At 40.1% G+C, this 20,854-nt stretch overlaps 1 protein-coding gene across 1 annotated transcript in view; it reads left to right on the top strand.

The window, feature by feature from the left end:
- The window catches only part of Plcxd2 (phosphatidylinositol specific phospholipase C X domain containing 2), a 41,259-nt gene extending 20,983 nt beyond the window's left edge, over positions 1-20,276 (top strand). The window contains exons 2-4 of the mRNA XM_027936177.2: positions 5,923-6,383; positions 11,760-12,001; positions 19,413-20,276. Coding sequence (XP_027791978.1) covers positions 5,923-6,383; positions 11,760-12,001; positions 19,413-19,572 — 863 coding nt within the window. The 3' untranslated portion in view covers positions 19,573-20,276. The remainder of the gene's footprint in view (positions 1-5,922; positions 6,384-11,759; positions 12,002-19,412) is intronic.
- Positions 20,277-20,854: the final 578 nt, after the last annotated feature.

Raw genomic sequence — 20,854 nt, 5'->3', positions numbered from 1 at the left:
TAAAAACTGCTATATGCTCAATTGAGATTTCTAATCCCCAAATAACAAACCTGAGAAAGAATTAAGCAGCAATGTGTGCTCCAGATAAAGAGCAAACTGATTGTCCCTGCAACTCACAGGGCCACCTTCTTTCTTGCTGTTGACCTCTTAGATTTTCTTGTGCCCCAGTGGTGTCCAGGAAGAAATAATTGTAGCTCCAAACAAAGATCCTGGAGCCTCTTTCCACAATAACTCTCTTTCCTCAGGGCTTTGCTGCCCCAGTGACTTTCTTCTGAACTCTCCAACCAAACACACATCCCAAAGGCCCCTATTAATCTCAAGCAACCTCTTCTAATCACTTCCTAGAAGATACAGTAAGGAAAGCCAGGTCTCCCAATATCTTTTTTCTGCATTTAAAAGCTGTGATTATTCATTGAATGTGGCATTCCTAGGCAAAGGGATGGCGAAGAGAGCATCTATCTCAATATAGGAAAAGCAATCTTGTTATTTGGAGAATTGAAATCACTAGATAAGCAACCTAAGAAAGCCATATACAGAAGCCAATGAACTTGTTAGGAAAGATAAGCTTGTATTATGGCCATGGATGTCAAGCCTGGGAATGCAAGAGAATCATCTGGGGAGCTCCCACTCCAGAGAGATTCCAGATGGGATCGTGGTGGGGTTGTGTTTTTTGAAAACTCCCTCTGGATGATTCTAACATCTAAGGTTATGGATCACTGCTTTCTTTTACAAAGTGTCTTTACATACATTATCCAGAGGTTGGTATGCATAGAGAGGAAGAAGAAAATTTATTAATGGCTATTGATGGTCCAAGAAAATAGGAAGGAAAAAGAATAATAACTGTGTAAATAAAAAGACAGAAAACTAAATTTCCAGAAAATGGAGGGGAGAAAAAGAAACCTTTACTTTTCTATAGCTAAAAGTGGTCCTAGGATTATAGAGTATTAAGGAAGGACTTATGTCCATATATCTTACTACTTATACAATTAGTCTTCAGATGACAGCAAAAATCCCTGAGGAGAAAAGTCTGAATGAAAATAGTGATCTAATAATATCTGATGCTTATTGTTTCCTAAAACTTACAGAAGAGGAGAAAAACATTTGCTGCTAATCAAAAAATTTGTTAGGGGCTGGGGCTGTAGCTCAGTGGTAGAGCGCTTGCCTTGCACGCGTGAGGCACTGGGTTCGATCCTCAGCACCACATAAAAATAAACAAACAAAAATAAAGTTTCTTTAAAAAAGACCCTTCTCCTTTCCCTTCCTTCTTTAAAAAAATGTTGTTAGAAAATGTCATGTTAATATTTCCATGTGCATCTTAGGGCTGTGCACATGATTTATGTGAAGATAATAACGTGATTTAGCAGTGATCCTAACGGCTTTCAGATAGTTATAATTACTAACCCTGCAGGTGACAATGGCAACTGAATGGCCTCAGAAAAAGCTGAAGGATGAAGAAAATCCAGTACTGGGCTCTGGGATTGGTGGGAAATGTAAAATTGCAGTTGCAATGAGGCAGAGGAAAAGTAATTGTGATCAGAAAGTAGAAAAATCGAATGATAAGATTTTAGAAGTGGGTGGTGACTAGAGCTTAGTCTGTGACTAGAGAATGTTAGCTGTGTTCAATAAAATGCAGGCTAATCTGTCCTCTGCATATCAACCAATAAGACGGTGAGGAACAATGAGTCAAGCACAGAAAAAAAGACCACCTTCCAGAACTTCAGTATTGAGGATAAGGAGCTTCAGTTTATAAGTCCTTTGCCCTCTAGTTTCTAACAAATAAAGACTGGTTGATAATGCACATCATGATAGTCCAGCACTTCCTGCGTGTCAGTGTGTACCTAAGAACTTGGCATGTATTAGAATATTCACAATTCTATGACAACAGGTACTGTTGTGCCCATTTTACAGATCAGAAAAGAGATATGGAGTAAGCAATTTAATATGGGCTGTAAATTCTGGGGAGGAGATATGGACAGATTTGGGATGAGAGAATATTTTACAAAGGGTGGCAGCAAATGAGAGTAAACAGAGTCCAGAAAGAGATCTGTCTTTCTAGGTATACTGCACTCCAAGGATGCCAGGCTACATAGCGAGGTCTGGGGAAGGATGAGGCCATGAGGCACTGGAGCCATATTGGAGAAAGTCCTAACTCCCAGTTTCAGATTTTTGAACCTGATTTGGGAGACAGGAAGAAAGTGTCATAATCATAGCTGTGCCTTAAAATCACTACCTTTTGATATGAACAAATTAAGAGAGCTGCTGGAGTAAAAGGATTAGGGTCCTTTTAGTCCTGATTATTCGACAGGGAATGAGTCTATTAATGAGGAGCAGCAGTCAAAGGTTGCGGGAAGAGACACGTTTGATATTTGTTGCAAAGGTCAAGTGTAAAATTTCGATAACTAGTTGGAAGAAGAGAGCTGGGGTGTGAGAAGAATTCAAATAGAATCCAAGACCTCAAGTGTGACTGGGTGATTTATTGGCCAAAATTCAGGAAAGGCACTTTGCAGGGGTGACAAGAACAGTGTGAATTGCTGACTTAAGAAATATGTAATTTGTCTTGTGTGCAAGCTGCCAGGTGGAGGACCACACTTACAGGAGTCTGAGCTAGAAAGGAAGCTTCTGGTGTCACCTACTTACAGGTGCTGTGGTCAACTGGGAGGTGTGTAATCTCTGAAGTGGGAAAAGGGAGAAAATAGAGAACATATCCTTGGAAAACATTTAAATTTGGAAATAAGAGAGAGGAAGAGGAGCAAGCAAAAGATATAGGACAGAGATGAAGGAAGAATAAGAAGCCCAGAAATATTCAGCCCTATCACTGAGTTCAAGGCAATGGAAGGCTCCAGAAAAGAGCTAGGTTGGCAAGACCTCAAAGAAGCCAAGAAGAATAAAACTATTTGGTTGATTAGAAGTTGTCAGGATCAACAATAAAAGGGTGGAAGGAAGACTTAGATGGTGAGGAGTGAATAATAGGTCAGAGCAGGAAAAGGCAGCAAGCCTGGTTGGCAGGGTTAATAAGATTTTTGACCACAAGAGGGAAAGGGAAGACAGCAGTGTTGAGGGCAAGCCAGAAGAGGGAAAGTGCTTTGTGTTAATTAAAAGAGCACCATTTAAGTCTATTTTAGACAGAGATAAGCAGACATAGAGGGTCGAGTAAAGATGACAGTCAGTGTGCTGGGTAGTAGCAGTGGAAAAGCTTTCATCAGCAGGAATTCACAGAGGATGATCCCCTAAACTGTTTTCTGGCCTTGTCATTAAACAAACCAGAATGCATGGAACTGCTGTCCGTAGCAATGCCCATGCAGCCATTCTCTTAAAGAAGAAGTCAAGGACTAATGAGCAGAGTCATATTTCTCCTTTTCTGGGGAGTACATGAATTTGATTCATGTATCCCAGGGCAAGTGGGGGAATCGCTCTTGTTGTAGACTGTTTTTAAAGAGTAAAATAACTTCCTTGGAAAGAGAAGAAGGGAAGAAATTTTGATAATGAATTTGGAATGTAATGAATTTACACTGTAAAATGTAAGGATTTTTATAAGTACTGTTTGCAGATTGCTTTACATTGTAAATACTGTCTGCACAACACGGAGGTCATTTTGAGCCTGTTTTTTCACAAAGTAGTTAAGTGCATGACATTGCTGGAATGTTATGTAACTCACTCTGTAATAGGCAAAAGCTGTCTAGAAAAAAAAATAAATAGAAAGACAAAAATATTGATGGTAGCTATTGAGTGATGGTTGCTTTTGACTGCTGTCAGCCTAGGTAGGGCAGCCACTATAAAACATTCAGCAAACAACCTGTCCATCATCTTATCCTATCAGGGTGGGGAGTAGGTACCAAGCACAGGATGTCAGAAAGTATGAGATGAACCAGAGAAATGATAAAGGAACAGAGTTAAGAGAGACTCAGTGTTCAAGGGGACTGTGCCTGTTCTCTCTTCTGTGGGATGAGCTGGGTACCCTGCATGTTCAGAAACGGCCCCTAGGGTCCCTTCGTTGTCACATTTCTGCACAGTCCTCAGACATGGAGAAGAGTGTTGGAGGTTGTTAGCACATCTCCCTCTGGAGTTGAAACTGGGCTCAGCATCAACAAACGAACCCCAGCGGGGATGTGTCTCTCCTCCGTGCTTGGATAATGGCTATTCCCAGATGCCCAGGGAAGAATTAAGTTCAATATGTGCCTTGTGCTGTATTACACACTGCATCCTGAACAGCTGGGCTTTTAATACAATTTAGAAAGAAGAGAACTGGCTGTTCACCACCCATATATAAGGTGTTTGTAATAAATCTCTCAATGAGGAGATATAAAAATTTCTTGTTTCTGTATAGCCAAAGGAAGCAGAGCATTAGGCAAGTATCCAGTGAGTCTTATTAACAGTGATAACCAATGCGGAAGATCCAAAGGGACTTGCTCCACATTTCTATCAGTAATGGTAATTTTTTTATCTGAAATATGCTGGTAATTTTCTCACTTGCAAAATTCAATTTGCTTAAGGATTAATAAATATGATTTTTCTTAATACTTATTGAATCCCCTCCATGTTCTAGATGCTGCATAAAAATAGAGCATCTTCTGTCACCTGATTTTCTTTTGTTCACTTTATCTCTGAGATGATAAAATAGTAAAGCCAATGTGAAATGATTTCTATTCAAGAGAATGCAAATAATATAAAACAGTGGAATTTTATTTAAAAAATTCATATTATATATGAAGTTCCTACTCTAAAATTTAGTAAAATGGAAAGCATATGACAATGAACAAGAATTTTGGTTCTCATGTGAGTGGTTTTGGTAGGGACATGGTTAGTAATGTCAGAACGAGGACGTTTTCCTCCTAGATTTGCACACAGCTACTTCTGTGTTGTCCCCAGCCTCAAAGCCAGGAACAGCCCTAAACAAATTAGCCTGCCACATGAGTTAATAGATAATAAATAGCATCAAGACTGACAATGGATAAAAAGGAATGACAAATTAAAAATAATTGTTAAAGAAAATTTCACCTAAAATATTTACTAGTAAAATAATTTCTCACCATAGTCAAAAGTACACAGATCACAGTCACTTATACTTTATACCAAAATAATTTCAGTGTTCAAGAGGATTCCTACCCTCTTGTTCTTAAGGCAGAGGAATATAATATGTAGTGGAACCATTGAATAGCAATTTCAACTATCAAGATATCAGTTTTTAAAAAAGAGTACAAGATCACTAATTTGTGTTCAGTGCATCAGATTATTTGATCTGTCAAGAAATCATCCCTACTGACTCAGATTTTTACAATAGTAAAATGGCACATATACATAAAATTAAAATTTATTTATTTTTATATTCTAAAAGCACAAAAAGGGGACCAATTCTTTAAATTCTACATTTCCTAAAATTAAAATGCCTGTCCCAGCGTTATTTAGAGACAGTGTTTTCCTGCCGTTGGTTTCAGTGACAGTGTAAATAAAGTGTATGTGCCACCATGAAGCATTTTTCTCTGAGGGGCACTTAAGCAACCTCCAGTTTCTGTGTTTGGATATTCTTTAGCAACCATCTTTGTATTTCCTAATATTTGAGTTTCTTCCCTCCACACAGCTTTCCTGAAATGAAATTACTGGATTAGGGAAATGAATATTTTAAAGCTACTGTTTCTCAACATATTTCTAAATGGCTTTCCAGTAGAGTATTTATTAATTTACCTCACACTAGCAATATGTGAGAATTATAGTGTTACCCTGGACTTAACAAGCTGCTAATAAGACTGCATTGCTTTTATTTGCGTTTATTTCATCCTCAGCAAGCTTGGAGAATCTTGCAAGTATCCATTTACAATGTTTTCATACAATGCGTTCTTCATTTTTGTTGCGGTCGTTTTCTTATCGGTCGGCTCCATGCTCCCAGCTCCCACCTCATGTCTTCTTCCCTTTTATTGCCTTGTCCAGGTTCCCATGATTCATTCAGCTACTGGGTGGATGAAAAGTCCCCTGTGGGGCCTGACCAAACTCAGGCTATCAAACGCCTCGCCAGGATCTCCTTGGTGAAGAAGCTCATGAAGAAGTGGTCTGTGACTCAGAACCTGACCTTCCGGGAACAGCTGGAAGCTGGGATCCGCTACTTTGACCTGCGTGTGTCTTCCAAGCCAGGGGACACTGACCAGGAGATCTACTTCATCCATGGGCTTTTTGGCATCAAGGTCTGGGATGGGCTGATGGAGATTGACTCCTTCCTTACACAACACCCCCAAGAGATTGTCTTCCTCGATTTTAACCACTTCTATGCCATGGATGAGGCGCATCACAAATGCCTGGTTCTCCGGATCCAGGAGGCCTTTGAAAACAAGTTGTGTCCAGCCTGCAGTGTGGAAAGCATGACGCTGCAAACCCTGTGGGAGAAGAAGCGCCAGGTAGGAGGGAAGGAGGGACAGGAGGGACGAGCGGTCAAGGGCACGAAGGCAGCTCTTTCTGCTTTTCCTGTGTATTCATCTGTAAAACAGCTCAACCCTGGGCTCAAAGGCTGGAAAGTGTGGGATTGTTTGGTACACTGATTCCTGAGCTCTAGGATAATTGCAAAGCTTCCCTGAGCTCTATTTCACTGGGTTAACCCCTGCCAAATATTTAAAGTTTGGCAATCTGCTTGGCATGTAAATTGACAGAAAGGCCTGCTCAGAACTAGCCCGAGGCAAAATTGTGAAATGGGCCACTAGGTCCTTACCATTCTATCTTCCCAGAGGTCTGCTTTAAACCCACACTCTCAGGTCTCCGCAGATCACCCTTGCCAAGGTATTGAGTGAAAAGGAACAGTATTAGCTGACAAAGGTGTATGAAGTCATTCATCACAGGAATATGACTATTTTACAGGCCCTCCTCATAGAATTTGGGTCACAGACAGAGTTAAGAAAGGAAGACCTGTTGAACACACCTGCTGAGAGTGTGTTTCCAGAAGAGCCTCCAAACCTAGACCATGAGGGACACGATCAGGCAAAGGAAGTGGGACTCAGATACATTCCACTCTGGTTTCATGGATGGTAGCAGCAGGGAAGAGCTTCAGGGAAAGAACAATGTTTTAATGAGCTTTTTCATCACTGTGACCAAGGCCTGATAGTTAAAGAGAAGGAAAAGTTTATTTGGGGCTCCCAGTTTCAGAGATTCCGGTGCACTCTATACCTCTGGGGCCAAGATGAAACAGAGCATCATGGGAAAAAGGAGTGATAGGGGAAAAGCAGCTTAGAATATGGCAATGGGAAGCAGAGAGAGCTCCATTCACTAGGGACAAAAACTCCAAAGGTACATCCCCAGAAACCTGCCTTCAGCCCACACCCTACCTGTCTACAGTTACCACCCAGGTAATCCCTATCAATGTTTTTATCCATTGGTTAGGTTATAACTCTCACCATACAACCATTCCACCTTAAAATGGAATGGTCTCAAATAGTCTCACACATGAATTTTGGGGGGAGCACCTCATATCTAAGTCACATCAAGCAACCAATAATATAGTCTCTTAAAAAAAAAAAAAAGCAAGTACCTTAAAGCAAAGTTGCTTATTTGCCTAATAGATGCAAAAAGCAAAACATCCTTAAGAGAGGCAGATGTTTTTGAATTCAGGGAGAGACTTAGTTAAAAATAAGTTAAAGATTATGTATTTGTAAATTTTTTTGAGAGAGAGAGAGAATTTTTAATATTTTTATTTTTTAGTTTTCGGTGGACACAACATCTTTATTTTAGTTTTATGTGGTGCTGAGGATCAAACCCAGCGCCCCGTGCATGCCAGGCAAGCACGCTACCACTTGAGCCACATCCCCAGCCCCTGTATTTGTAAATATTTATTGAATACCAGTATGTACCAGGTACCATTCTTATCAGTGAGTAAGCAGACAGTGATCCTTGCCCTAGTGGAGCTTTCATTCAAGTGGGTAGAGATAGGTCGTAGAATAAAGGTAATAAATATGTGTTGGTGAAAAGTGGTAAGAACTGTGGAAAAGGAGAAGCTCAGCATGGTATTAGAACTGTGGAAAAGGAGAAGCTCAGCATGGTATCCGGGATCCAGGACTGTGTGGTGGGTTGGTTGAGTTTTGCATAGGATGAGCAGGGCAATCTATGTGAAGATTTATGGAAAAGGTTGCATTCAAAGGAGTAAAACATGAGGGTCTTTGGAGGCAGAGGAAGCAGCCAGCACAGAGGCCTCGAAGCAGGAGTGTCCCTGATATCTTTGAGGAAAAACAGGGACAGAAGCTAATAAGCAGGTAATGAAGAGCAGGAAGAGGTCAGAGAGATAGTCGGTGGTCCCACAGGGGAGAGTTCTGAGCACAGCTTTGCCCTGATGCAGGTCTTAATGGGATCCCTACGATTCTTGTGCTAGGACAACATCTGGGGCAGGGGGGAGAGGGCAGAAGTGGGGAAACCAATGAGAAGACTTGACGGCAAGTGCTAAATGTTTTGACTCCACAGAGGCTGATTGAGGTAAATCTTAGTATTTGTTAAAATATGTCTAAGTCATTTTTCCTCACTAAAACTTTTGTGATATTTTGCCAAATATTTATCACATCTCTCCCCCAAACCCAAGTTTATATATATTGAAAGTCACAGATCCAACCAACCTGGAGAGATTTTGATCCCCGGAGAGTTTCTCTTTCACATCACTAGATAATAGTAATAATAGCAGTAACACCTAAGCCTTTATTATGTGCTAGGCAGATGGATTAACTCACATGATCCTCCTAACAACACTATGAGATAGGTATTTTATTAGTATTCTATTTTACAGATGAGGAAACTGAGGCATAGGGATATTGAGCAACTTGCTGGAGGAAACATTGTGGGTGAGTGAAGAGCCAGGATTCCATCACAGGTTCTTTCTGCTCCAGACTTCCCATGGCTTCTGCTGCTCTCTGAGGGCTGTTCATGCTCCCTGATCATTTCACAACTGCTCTCATCTGTTTTGCTAATAAAATGCTTTTTCTTTATCAATAAGCCCCTAATTTCAGAGGGTCCCAGAGTAGAATAGAAAAAAGGAAAGGTTTTGATATGGGGTTTCAGGTAAGGTTAATTTGAGTTCAAATAAAAGTTCATGATTTTGTACCCTGCTCATATTCTGAATGGCTGATGTATTGCAAACTAAATTGACTACAAACCTGCAGGAGTTAGAAGTATCTTCAGGAATAACAAATAGTGTGAACAGTGAATTTCTAGCAGCAGAAGGAAAGTCCATCGTGGTTTTTAAGAATGGGATAAATTAACTGTGTCATCCAACCTCAAATACCCCTAAAGTTATGCAGAGTCTATGATGACATATCAGAAAGGGGGAGAGTGTCACCAGTCTAAATCCCAGGATCCCCCTATGCTCCTTCCTTCCCCATGTGACCGGTGCCGAGTCTTTAAAAGTTAAAACAATAAGTCTCAAGGAGGATTACCAGTCTTTTCCCTGTGCTGGGTTGGGCTCCCACTTTAAATATGGTCAGACTCTAAATATTCATTATGTAATGACCTACCTTGTGTTTAACCCTGAGTATTTTATTATGCAATTTAATATCAAAAAGTGTACTACGATCTAGTCAAATTTCATACATTCAACATGCAGGTATGTCACAGCTCACAGGCATGCATATGGGGTCGGAGGGTACAATGAATCAGAAGATTGAATGTACATCTCCAAAGTATTTATGATCTCATGGAGAAGGTAGGAATAGGCAACTCTAGTAAATACAAAACAATTAATATGCAAACACAAGATAAGACTACCTTGAATGCTCTGTAGCATAGGAAGGGATTTTTTAAAAATAAATCAGATGAAAAGTAGAACATAGCATAAATCTGCCTCCCAAGGCCCCCAGTAAAGAAATGCTCAGAGTAAGAGGCGGTCAATCAAGGAATAGTTCTTAAAGGAAATGAGGTTTTTAAAACTGTCTCAAGAGGAAAACCGAACATGAGCTGCTGAGCTGTAGGGTAAAGTGTTTCAGAGAAAACTGCAGCAGAATGAGGTGGGGAAGAGGATGCAAAGTACAGGCGAGAGACTCCACCCCTGAAATCTTGTAGAATGAGAGTTGATTTGCTAGGCTGGCCTCCACTGTGGGCAGAAATTCCCCTGAAACCTTCAGGGTCAGATTGTTCAACAGGGCACTTGAGGAAAAGCATGAAGCCCCCTTGCAAAATTTGTACTGTTTGTACCTTTTCAAGGCAGAACAAAGGATAGCACTGTCCTTTTGGGATGCTTAGCTCAGGGGCCAGGTGTCAAGGGGAGACCCTGTGGCAGGCCTGACACAAGCCTGCACAGCTTCCTCCCCCTCCTACAGTCCACTGCCCAGGGCAGCTCTTCTGGGAGTCCCCAGCCTTCCAAACTTGCCAATTATACCACTGCCAGGAGGAAATCCTCCACGATCTCTCAGGCAATCTGCTTACCGTGAGCCTGTGATTAACCTCATTAATGCGTGTTTACCACAGACATCATTTACAGCCAGTCAGCATTATTCAAAACCATTAAAAACAGCAAGCCATGACCCTGCTTAGTGCATGCAGCCTGGCACTCGCTGGCTCTGGGCCTCTGGGACAGTCAGTCAACACCTTAGTCACCAGCTGAATGTACACTGGAAACATGATGGACTGCAAAGCCCTTGTTCTTGGGTGCCTGGAGGATTGGGCTCCAGGCCAGCTATCTGAGGACTGCAGTCCAGGGACCCTGCATGCCCAGAACTTTCCTTTAGCAGATCATGGGAGCTCAAAATGGGAAGAAATATATTACTTCTAGAAACCTACACAGAGATCCGAATTGGGACAATTGAAATAGCAATTCCCTGTCCCACAGCTGCCTCCCAGAAACTAATTAATGCTGTGGATGTAGCTGGCTAATTATTTTCAAAATTACCACCATCGTGAGCCGTCCCACTGGAGGCCCATTGCCTCTGGGAAGTCATCCCTGTCTCGAGTGGCACATTCCCTTCCTCCACTGGGAGGCATGATTTCATTCAGAGTCAGGGCACACAGTTAAAAATCTACAGACTCACAAATCAGTTCAATGTGTTTATCGAAACTCCAAGAGCTCGGTGTCAATTTCATGAACACAGGAAACATAACTTCTAGACCACATGAGCTAACCCAACCTGAGAGTTTTCAAGCTTGAAGTCCATAGATTTCCCAAGGGGATGTGGGTGGATATAATTTAACAAGACTGAATTTGGATGGTAAAATATTACACATTTGTTTTTACTAAACTTTAACTGAAAATTCATTTATAAGTACAGGCAGTGGCCCACAATGGTGTTGGCTTTATTATTTTATCCCCATAGAAGTCCATCTCACATTTCAGTTATTACAGCTATCTTAAAACCTCACTTGTGCTCATCACTAACTCAAATTGTGAGACTTACTAGACTCACAATAAAATATTTTATTCAATGAATTTATCAGGAGGGGTATGCATTTATTTATTACAAATGTATTTAATGTATTCATAGGTCTATTTTCTTATCATTGGTTTCCTTTGTCATCTTGTCTATTTTATTTTCCTTTGTGATCTTGTTTATTTTGTTTTATATTCATTTATAATTCTGAGAAGGTGGCAGTGATTTTTACCAGACTTCCAAAGTTGTTCATGACAAAAAATAAAAGAATCTTTGAGTCAGTCATATAGAAGTGCTCAGTAAATCTTTGCTCATTGATTTTTTAAAGTATGTACATAACAATTTTTTCATTCCCACATATATTTGTCTTTCCTCCCAGTAAATCCCAGGGGTTAGTTAGCATTCGGCTTTTTCATGAGTTGCCTCTCTTGGTTTTGAACATTTCAGGTTCTTATCTTCTACCACTGTCCCTTCTACAAGCAGTACTCCTTCTTGTGGCCAGGAAAGAAGATTCCAGCACCTTGGGCAAATACCACAAGTGTGAGAAAACTAATCCTCTTCTTGGAGACCACCCTGAGTGAGCGTGCCCCCCAGGGCTCCTTCCATGTCTCCCAGGCAATTCTTACCCCTAGAGTGAAGACCATCGCCCGAGGCCTTGTGGGGGGCCTCAAGAACACCCTGGTTCATAGGTAAGAGTTTGCTTCTACCCCATGTGTTAGGTTTTTAAAGAATATTTACCTTGATTCTCTTCTGAATACATGGAAGTAAAACTTCAGAGATTAAAAAAAAATTTTTAAAACACCAAGTGTTGGAAATAAGGTGTGAATTTGAAGGGGATTGCATTAATAGTGCCCAAAAGAACCCTAAACATTTCATTAAAATGTACACATTATTCCACAAATACTCTCTACATTTTGATACTAAAGCAACCCACTTTGAGTCAACGCCACTGTCTGATCTCTTCTGACATCTGGCCTCATCATGTCCCTGCCCCTGCCCTGTTAGCCCAGGTACTCACTCATTTAAGTGGTATGAATCACAAACCACTCTGCTGAGTGCTAGGAATTCAGGTGTGGCCCATCAAGAATTTGTTCTTCTCCCTCCCTTACATATAAATGTATTTTATATATATTATATAATATATATAAAATACATTTATATTTATAATAATATTATTTATAATAATATAATAATATTATTTATAATATATATAATTATTTATATATATATATAAATAATACATATGTAATATGTAAATAATACATTTGAACAATAGGGTATCCCTCACAATTCCAGCTAATATGTTTGGGTAACAAAAGATATTCACAAGAATCAGTTTGGTTCCTGAGTTCCGTATGGTGAGTTCAGATTTCAAATAGAGAAATATTCATTCAACACTTGTCCCTATTTGTTTGTTTCTGAGCTTGGAGAGCATGAGTTCAGATAACAGTAAATCAGGAATTTAGAGAGTAAGAAGTACCTGCAGTTTTCTTTCTTGGTGAAAGCTCCTGATTTTGTAGACTATGGACAGAACCAGAAACCCCTTTCGGTGTGACTATAACTCTTAACTTAGAATTTATGTACTTGGCTCGAACCAAACAATCCAGTGTGATATCTCTTTGGAGGATTCAGAATTATAAATTTTAAAAAATAACATATATCATGAACTTGCACCATTTTCCTCATATCTTTAGTAAACTTGTAGATTAACATTATTTACTTATTCATACAACAAACTGAGTACCTAAGAGGAAGTAGGTGTGAATGTACAAGATGAATAACAGTCTCTGCCTTGTGGAATTAATTCTCAGTCTCACAGAAAACACTAGTATGAACATTTCTACTTAGAAATGTGAAAAATCAGTATAATAAAAATCTGTACAGAAAGCTGTACTAGTAAGAGAGGAAGGACTATTTAAAAATCAGCGTAAGTTAGATCTTTTTACTGTTTCCTGAGTATGAAATGCCTTTTTTGCATGTGACTTCATTTGGTTTTTAAACCCAAGCCAGGCTCCAGAGGACACATTCTCTAAAGCACTTCATCATCCCCACTTAAGGTGGAATCCAGTGGCTCTAGGTGACCCACACATCTTGTACTCTGGTCATTGCACCACCACCCTCTCCAGTGTGCCACACTGCCATGGATATAGCACATTTTATTGCCCTGTTCTTTTCTGATCCACAGGCTTTTTGTCTTCTTAGTACCTGAATCTGGTCAGATCTCCTTGTTTACAACCGTTAACCCTCAATTTCACCATGATTTTTATATTTGTTAATTCTTAGCACTTTAGTATGCCTGCAAATGAATCCCAAGCTCCTTGTTTGGTGGTAATGATAGTGGCATGTGCCCAAGGCCAAGATCTTTCAGTGTGCCAGAGCTCTTGTCCAACTGGTAGCAGGCTGAGATCCCTGATCTTGGAAAGATACTTTGGCATCTTAATCCCTGTTCATCACAAGAATATCATGGGTGTGATCATGCATTCCTATGCCTGCTCATCAACCAAAGGAAGAAATGCAGGTCTGGTCAGGAATGTGTTCCCAGATGCCAGCACAGCATGTGGTTGTCATCTCCTCTAAATTACTGAGCAAACATCTGTCCCTCCCCTGAGCATCAGCACTCAGAGTGTCTATCCTAAGGTATAAAAGAATAGGGGTGCTTCAGCTGACCCTAAGCACGGGTTATCATCTCAAACCAGGGGGAAGAAGACAAGCTGCATTATTCTACACATGCAGAGGTGGTTTTCTTGGCAGGGAGATAACCCCCACCCATGGGACCCCAATAAAGCCTTCAGCAAGCTTTGGACATGAGATCTTATACACCTTGGTTCATCACCCTAGAAGGAATCCACAAAAACTGAATTTTTATGGTACTTTCCACCAGACTCATAGAAATCTAAAATTCAGATTCCTAGCACTCCCCCTGAAATCAGAAAAAAAAATGAGTTTTGCCTAAGCTTGAAGATAGAGCAGCCATGGAACTCAAGAAGGTGACATGGACTGAAATCAGAGGGCCTGAGACTGGAGCCTACATTGGTCCCTGCTGTGGGCTGAATTATGCCCTTAACCCCCAAATTTATATATTGAAGCTGTCACCATGCTTCCTTAGAATGTGACTATATTGGGAGAAGGGCCTTTTATAGAGATAATTAGGACAGGCCCTAATCCAATCTCACTGTTGTCATTAAAGGAAGAGAAAATGTAGACACCAGGGATGTGTTCAGGCATAGGAAATGTGAAAAGGTGGTCATCTACAAACCAAGCAGAGAGGCCTCAGAAGAGACCAGACCTGCTGGCTCCTTGATCTTGGACTTCCAACTTCTGGAATAAAAGAAAATATGCTCTAGTTGTTGAAGCCACCTAGCATAGATTTTATTAGGGAAACCTTAGCAAACTCATGCCGTCCCTTGGCAATAATAGTGTGGCCTTGTACAAGTTCTCTGGGCTGTGGTTTATCTCACCATTTAAAAGGGATTAATAGAACCCCACAAGATTATTATCCTAACCTGGAAATGCCTACCACAGTGCCTGGCATAGAATAGGTATGCCATCCCTGGTTGTAAAGAAACCCAGGAAGGCAGTGTGAACCAGCCTTGTCCTAGAGTGAGCCCCAAAGCCAAGGGCAAGTTTTAAGCTTACTGTTTTGCACCTTGAGGGGATTGTAGCCTGAGGGGCTGTCAGCAATATCTGTCAGCCTTGTTCATGGCCCTCTCATCCTGGGAAGTGCCAGGAGTTAAGAAAATAAAGTGGCTCCTCTTTCCAGTGGATTCTACATGTCCTTTTCTCTACACATAATCCCAATTATTTTATCGGTGCCTTAGGGAAGACTGACCCGCAATGGACGCAGAGCTCTTTTTTCCTGGAGACCAGATTCACACCCTCCCCACATTTCTCTGCTCAGACTAACAGGGATCCCTCAAGGTTTGGCTCTGGCTGCTATTGGCTGGGGTTGCATCCAGGCCTTCAATTCTGTTCATTCCCAAGACAGCCAGCAGATGGCACTTGCACCTCATACTTTAACAGACTAGGGGTTTTTGTTTTGTTTTGTTTTGTTCTTTTGTTTTGAAAAGAAGTCTGAATGCCTCTTACCATGAGTACTAGCAGGTTTTTCACGTGGGCCACTAGATATTTGTGAACTCTGTCTCCAAAAGAGGTCAGTATTTGCAGCCCCTAACACTCAGATCATAACATTTTGTTGCCTAAACAACAAAAGATGACTTTTTGAAGGCTTTTTTTTTATTTCCAGCTCCCAAATATCTCTACCTTATACTCTTATTCATGATTCTTTTTCTTTTGCCAGTTGCTTACATGCTACTTAATGTATCCCAGGTACTGCACTAAACACTTTATATGTATTATTTTACTTAATCTCTATCCCCAAATCTGTCTGAGAGCATTATTACCACTGCTTTACAAGGAAGAGGCTGAAGGACAGCAAAATTCAACAAGTTAAGGTCATATTGAGATTATGAAGTTCTCAAGAATCCCAGCTAAAACTGGGAGCATTCTTGGGAGGGTAGTCTATTAAGTCATAATCTGCTACAAAATATAAAATGTAAATTGATTTGAGTTGATAGTAGAGTCCACTGATTAAGAGAAGAGATCCAGGACTGATTATAGGCATTATGGTAAGAGGAAAAGCAAGAGGGGAAGGGGAAAAAAAATCTACCAAGGCTGTAATAACATTGTCTTTCTAGAAGACTGAGAAGTTAGATGTATTCCTAAAGGAGGGAGGGTGGCTTTAGATGTATTCTGAAAGAAATGGAAGGGAAAAATTGACAACCAAAGAGTGTGACCAAAAGAAGAGAAAGAGATGAGTTAATATAATACTTCACTTATTCTCAATTTTTGACCTAAAGCAAATCTTCCTAAAAAATTTCTGGTCCCTTCACCAAAGGTACACACCAGTTTCTATCTCCCTCTAGTCATTTTCAACCCATTGAGGATTTAGTGGAGCTGTTTTTATCATGATGAAAAATTACGAGTGCACTCTACGGCTTTCTCCTCTATAGTGCCCATGGTAGTTCACATTTACTACTAATGTAGAAACCATCACACTGAATTTTGTTTTAAATGTCACTAAATTGAGCTCTGGGCAAAACTTCAGGGTGTAATATAGGAAGCCTTCGGTCTCGAAAATGGCACCAGCAGACTGTTCATGAGGCAACTGATTAGATATCAGTCTATCAGGAAGCCACATGTAGTGACAGGATAACTGTCTATCTGTGTGGAAAAAGTGAACTTTGACTCCTACTTTATGCTATACACAAAAATTAACCTGAGATGGACCTTAGACCTGAACTCATAAAGCTTTTAGAAGAAAACATAGGATATCTTTTTGAATGAGGAGTAAGTGAAGATTTCTTAGATCTCAGAAATTATAAAAGAACAAATTGGTAAGTTTGATTCTATCAAAATTAAGGAATTCCACTCATCCGAATGTGTCATTGAGACAAAAGCAAGCTACAGGATGGGAGAAAATAAACAAATATATGAAATAATGTTTATCATCTCTAGCAATTAGAGAAATGCAAATAAAAACTACTCTAAGATTTCATCTCACTCCAGTCAGAATGGCAGTTATTATGAAGACAAGCAACATTTTTTTATTATCAACATTTTTTATTATGTTGGTGAGGATGTAGGGAAAAAGGTACACTCATACGTTGCTGGTAAGACTGAAAACTGGTGCAGCCAATATGGAAAGCATGGAGATTTCTTGGAAAATTGGGAATGGAATCACCATTTGACCCAGCTATCCCTCTCCTCAGTCTATACCCAAAAGGCTTAAAAACAGCATACTACAGAGACACAGTCACATCCTCTCTTCTCACAGCACTTTCCTCTGAAAACTGGAAACACATGGAGACTCCTATTTATAGCAGCACAATTCACAATAGCTAAACTGTGGAACCAACCTAGATGCCCTTCAATAGATGAATGGATAAAAAAAAAAAAAGTGGCAATGGAATATTACTCAACAATAAAAGAGAATAAAGTCATGGCATGTGCAGGCAAATGGATGGAGTTAGAGAAGATAATGCTAAGTGAAATTAGCCAATCCCCCCAAAACAAATGCCAAATGTTTTCTTTGATACAAGGAGGCTGATTCATAGTGGGATAGGGAGAGGGAGCATGGGAGGAATAGACAAACTCTAGATAGGGCAGAGGGGTTGGAGGAGAAGGCGGTGGGGCATGGGGTTATAAATGATGGTGGAATGTGATTTACATTATTATCCAAAGTACATGTATGAAGACACGAATTGGTGTGAATATACTGTGTATACAACTAGAGATATGAAAAGTTGTGCTCTATATGTGTAATAAGAATTATAATGCATTCCGCTGTCATATATAAATTTTTTTAAAAAGCAAAAAAAAAAAAGAATGAAATATAATAGAGATTGGTTGAAAGCATTTTAAGATATTTTGTTGATAATAAAAAAAAAATCTAACAGACTAGAACCTAGGACATATAAGTAATTTCAGTAGCTGAACATGTTCAAAAAGTGAAAAATGTTAGTAAAAGAATCGAATAGCTACTTCATGAATGGTCAATAAGCACATGACAAACTGCTCAATACCATTATTCATCAGAAAGATGCAAATTATAACACTGTGAGATGTCACTACATATTCACTAGAATGACTAAAATTAAAAGATAGCACCAAATTTGAGGAAGGATATGAGGCAGCATCCACATGCACAATCTCTTAGGAACAAGTCTTATAGTTTCTCATAATGCTAAATGTAAACAAGCCTTATAATACAGTAATCCCATGCCTTGGTATTTAACTGAGAGAAATGAAAACAAATGTCCATAAAAAGCCTTATAGAAGAATTCCCATAACAGTTTTATTCATAACAACTAAAAATTGGAAACAGCTCGTGTATTCATCAATAGAAAAATGGACAAACTGTGTTATGTTCATTATGTGAAATAGTATGCAGTATTTAAGAAATAAAAAATACAGATCCCTCCACGCATGGTGGCGCATGCCTGTAATCCCAGCAGCTCAGGAGGCTGAGGCAGGAGGATCGTGGGTTCAAAGTCAGCCTCAGCAACAGTGAGGTGCTAAGCAACTTAGTGAGACCCTGTCTCTGAATAAAATACAGAATAGGGCTTGGGATGTGGATGTGGCTCAGTGGTTGAGTGCCCTGAGTTCAATCCCTGGTGAAAAAAAAAAAAAACCCACAAAATAAAAAAAAATAGAGATCCATGCAATGCCATGGATGAGTTTGAATACCATTATGCTGAATAAAAGAAGCTCATACAAAAGAATACACATTGTATGGTTAACATGAAGTTTAGAATAGGTAAATATCATCTATCATGGAAAAAAATCAATACAAGTTGTTGCCTCTGAGGGAATGAAGCAGGAATTGACTGGGAAAGGGCATGTGAGAACTTTCTGGAGTGTTGGTAATGCTCTATAGAGTTATGAGTTTGGGTCATTTATATATGGTTGTCAAAACTCAGCAAGTGCACACTTAAGATGTGCACATTTTATTGGATGTAATCTTTATTTCAAGAAAACTAGAAACACATGGAGACTCCTATTTAATCATATTTTTGCTGAAACATTTAGGGGATGTGTATAAATGTTTGCATTCAATTATGTGAAAAACAGCTGGATTGATGGAAGGATAGTGTTGGTTGATGAATAGATAGGTGGCAGGCAAGTATAGAAAAATTTTAGTGGTAAATTATGGGTGGTGGATATATTTACTTACTGTAAAATTCTTTCAATGTTGCATATGTTTGAAATTTTTGTTATAATAAAAAATCAAAGAACCCAGCAATAATTAGACTCTTGAGCTTAATGTTTCAAGGTCCTATTGACATGGGTATCCCTTTGATGCTTGGGACAAATAATCTCCTCTTCTATCAAAGAAACCCTGGAAAATTTAATTTTCTGATGGATTAGAGACAGCTTCATCCTTGCTGGAGATATAAGCTTAAATGGACTTAGCCCTGGGGGCTTGTGCTTTATTAACATACTTTTGTTATATTGATGGAAATGTTGTGTTTCCTTTTCTAGAGAAGTCCTTCTAAACTCTCGGGTCTTTCCTCTCTTCTCCCAACACTTTCCTCTATGTAGGAATCTTCCTGCCATCCTGGACTGGGTGAAAACTCAGAAGCCTGGTGCCATGGGTGTCAACATCATCACGTCTGACTTCGTGGACCTGGTGGACTTTGCCACAACCGTCATTGAGTTGAATGACCTTCTGCAGGAGGACAGAGCTTTGGCTAAATGCTGATTTGTTTATTTAACCTAGGGTTGAAGTTGTTGATCCAGGGTAGAATTCTTTGAAGAATTTCCTGTTGGGATGGCCCCTGGGCAGTGGTAGTGAAGAGAGTAAGAGGAGGAGGGCTTCTTTTTTTCTTTTCCTTCCTCACAGGGCCATTGGGATAACATTACAGGGCCTTCAGTTGCATTTTTCCCAAATGAGACTTTTAAAAAGCTTAAGTCCAAGGGAAGAAAGCATGTTTCATGTGCTTAAGGTCAGAATCTCCCCAGTGACTTGTGGTAGTGAATGGAATATGGAAATAGGGTCTCCAGTCCATTGGAATATGGAGTATCCCTCAATTGATCCAGTTCTCTATTGGTTTCCAGGGTCTTGTGTTTGAGCCAGTGAGAAGGCTAAGCCAGAAAGGTATTCCTGGTCCAAAGGATGACTCATTGCAGGTTTGGACTGCCCTGTGGCTGGCTCTAACTTCAACTTGAGGTTCTGTTCTGGGAGGACAGGAAGCCAAGCATCAGTTCTCTCCAGGGTTGTCGAATGTCTCTACTACTTCCCTGGGGGAATAAGACCTGTTTGTCACCAAGGTGTCTCATCTACATGCTGTTTATGCATACCTTGTGTTGGTAACTGGTCACCTGAATTCTTCAGTTAAACAGTGCATACTGCCCTTGATATCAGAAATGTTTTCTAGTTTCAAAGCATTGATTCCTTTCTATTAGGTGGGGGGGGGGGCTTCTTAAAAGGGAAGGAACAACAATGGGAGATCTTTTCGGTACAGGGCCCACCAAGAGATAGACATGCATGTTTGCTGCATGCCATCTTTCTTTGATTTAATTCTCTAGTAGTTTTCTAAAATAACTGCCGAGTGAACACCTGCATCATTTTGGCAAAGTCCTCTTTGGATTGGGGTCTTCAAGCCAGACCTTGGAATTGCATTTCATTGTTGTCTGCTTATGACTGAGACCTGCACAGTGGCATACAGTGCCAAGTAGAAGGCACTTTGTCCATGACACCATGGAGGCTGACGCAGGATGCATGGGAGAGTGCAATGGCATTAAAGGAGGAAGCTCCAAGTGGGTTTGGAGCCATTCTAAAACTCCTGGAAAACAAGACTACCTCGGGGACCTTTAGGATGACTTGTGTGTCATCAAGTGAGAAATACCCAGTGTTGGGACTTTTCCAGTGCTTGTCTGGATTGCTCTACTTTCTGCAGGTTGTTCTGAGCCTACTTATCACTACTGCATGAGGGCTTTGAAACTCAAGAGGGGATTTTTTTTTAACTGATAAGAGGTGCTTA

The sequence above is a fragment of the Marmota flaviventris genome, chromosome 8 (genome assembly GCF_047511675.1).
Source record: "Marmota flaviventris isolate mMarFla1 chromosome 8, mMarFla1.hap1, whole genome shotgun sequence".
Taxonomy (NCBI): domain Eukaryota; kingdom Metazoa; phylum Chordata; class Mammalia; order Rodentia; family Sciuridae; genus Marmota; species Marmota flaviventris.
Note: the sequence above shows the minus strand (reverse complement) of the source record. Positions and strands in the feature narration are given on the sequence as shown.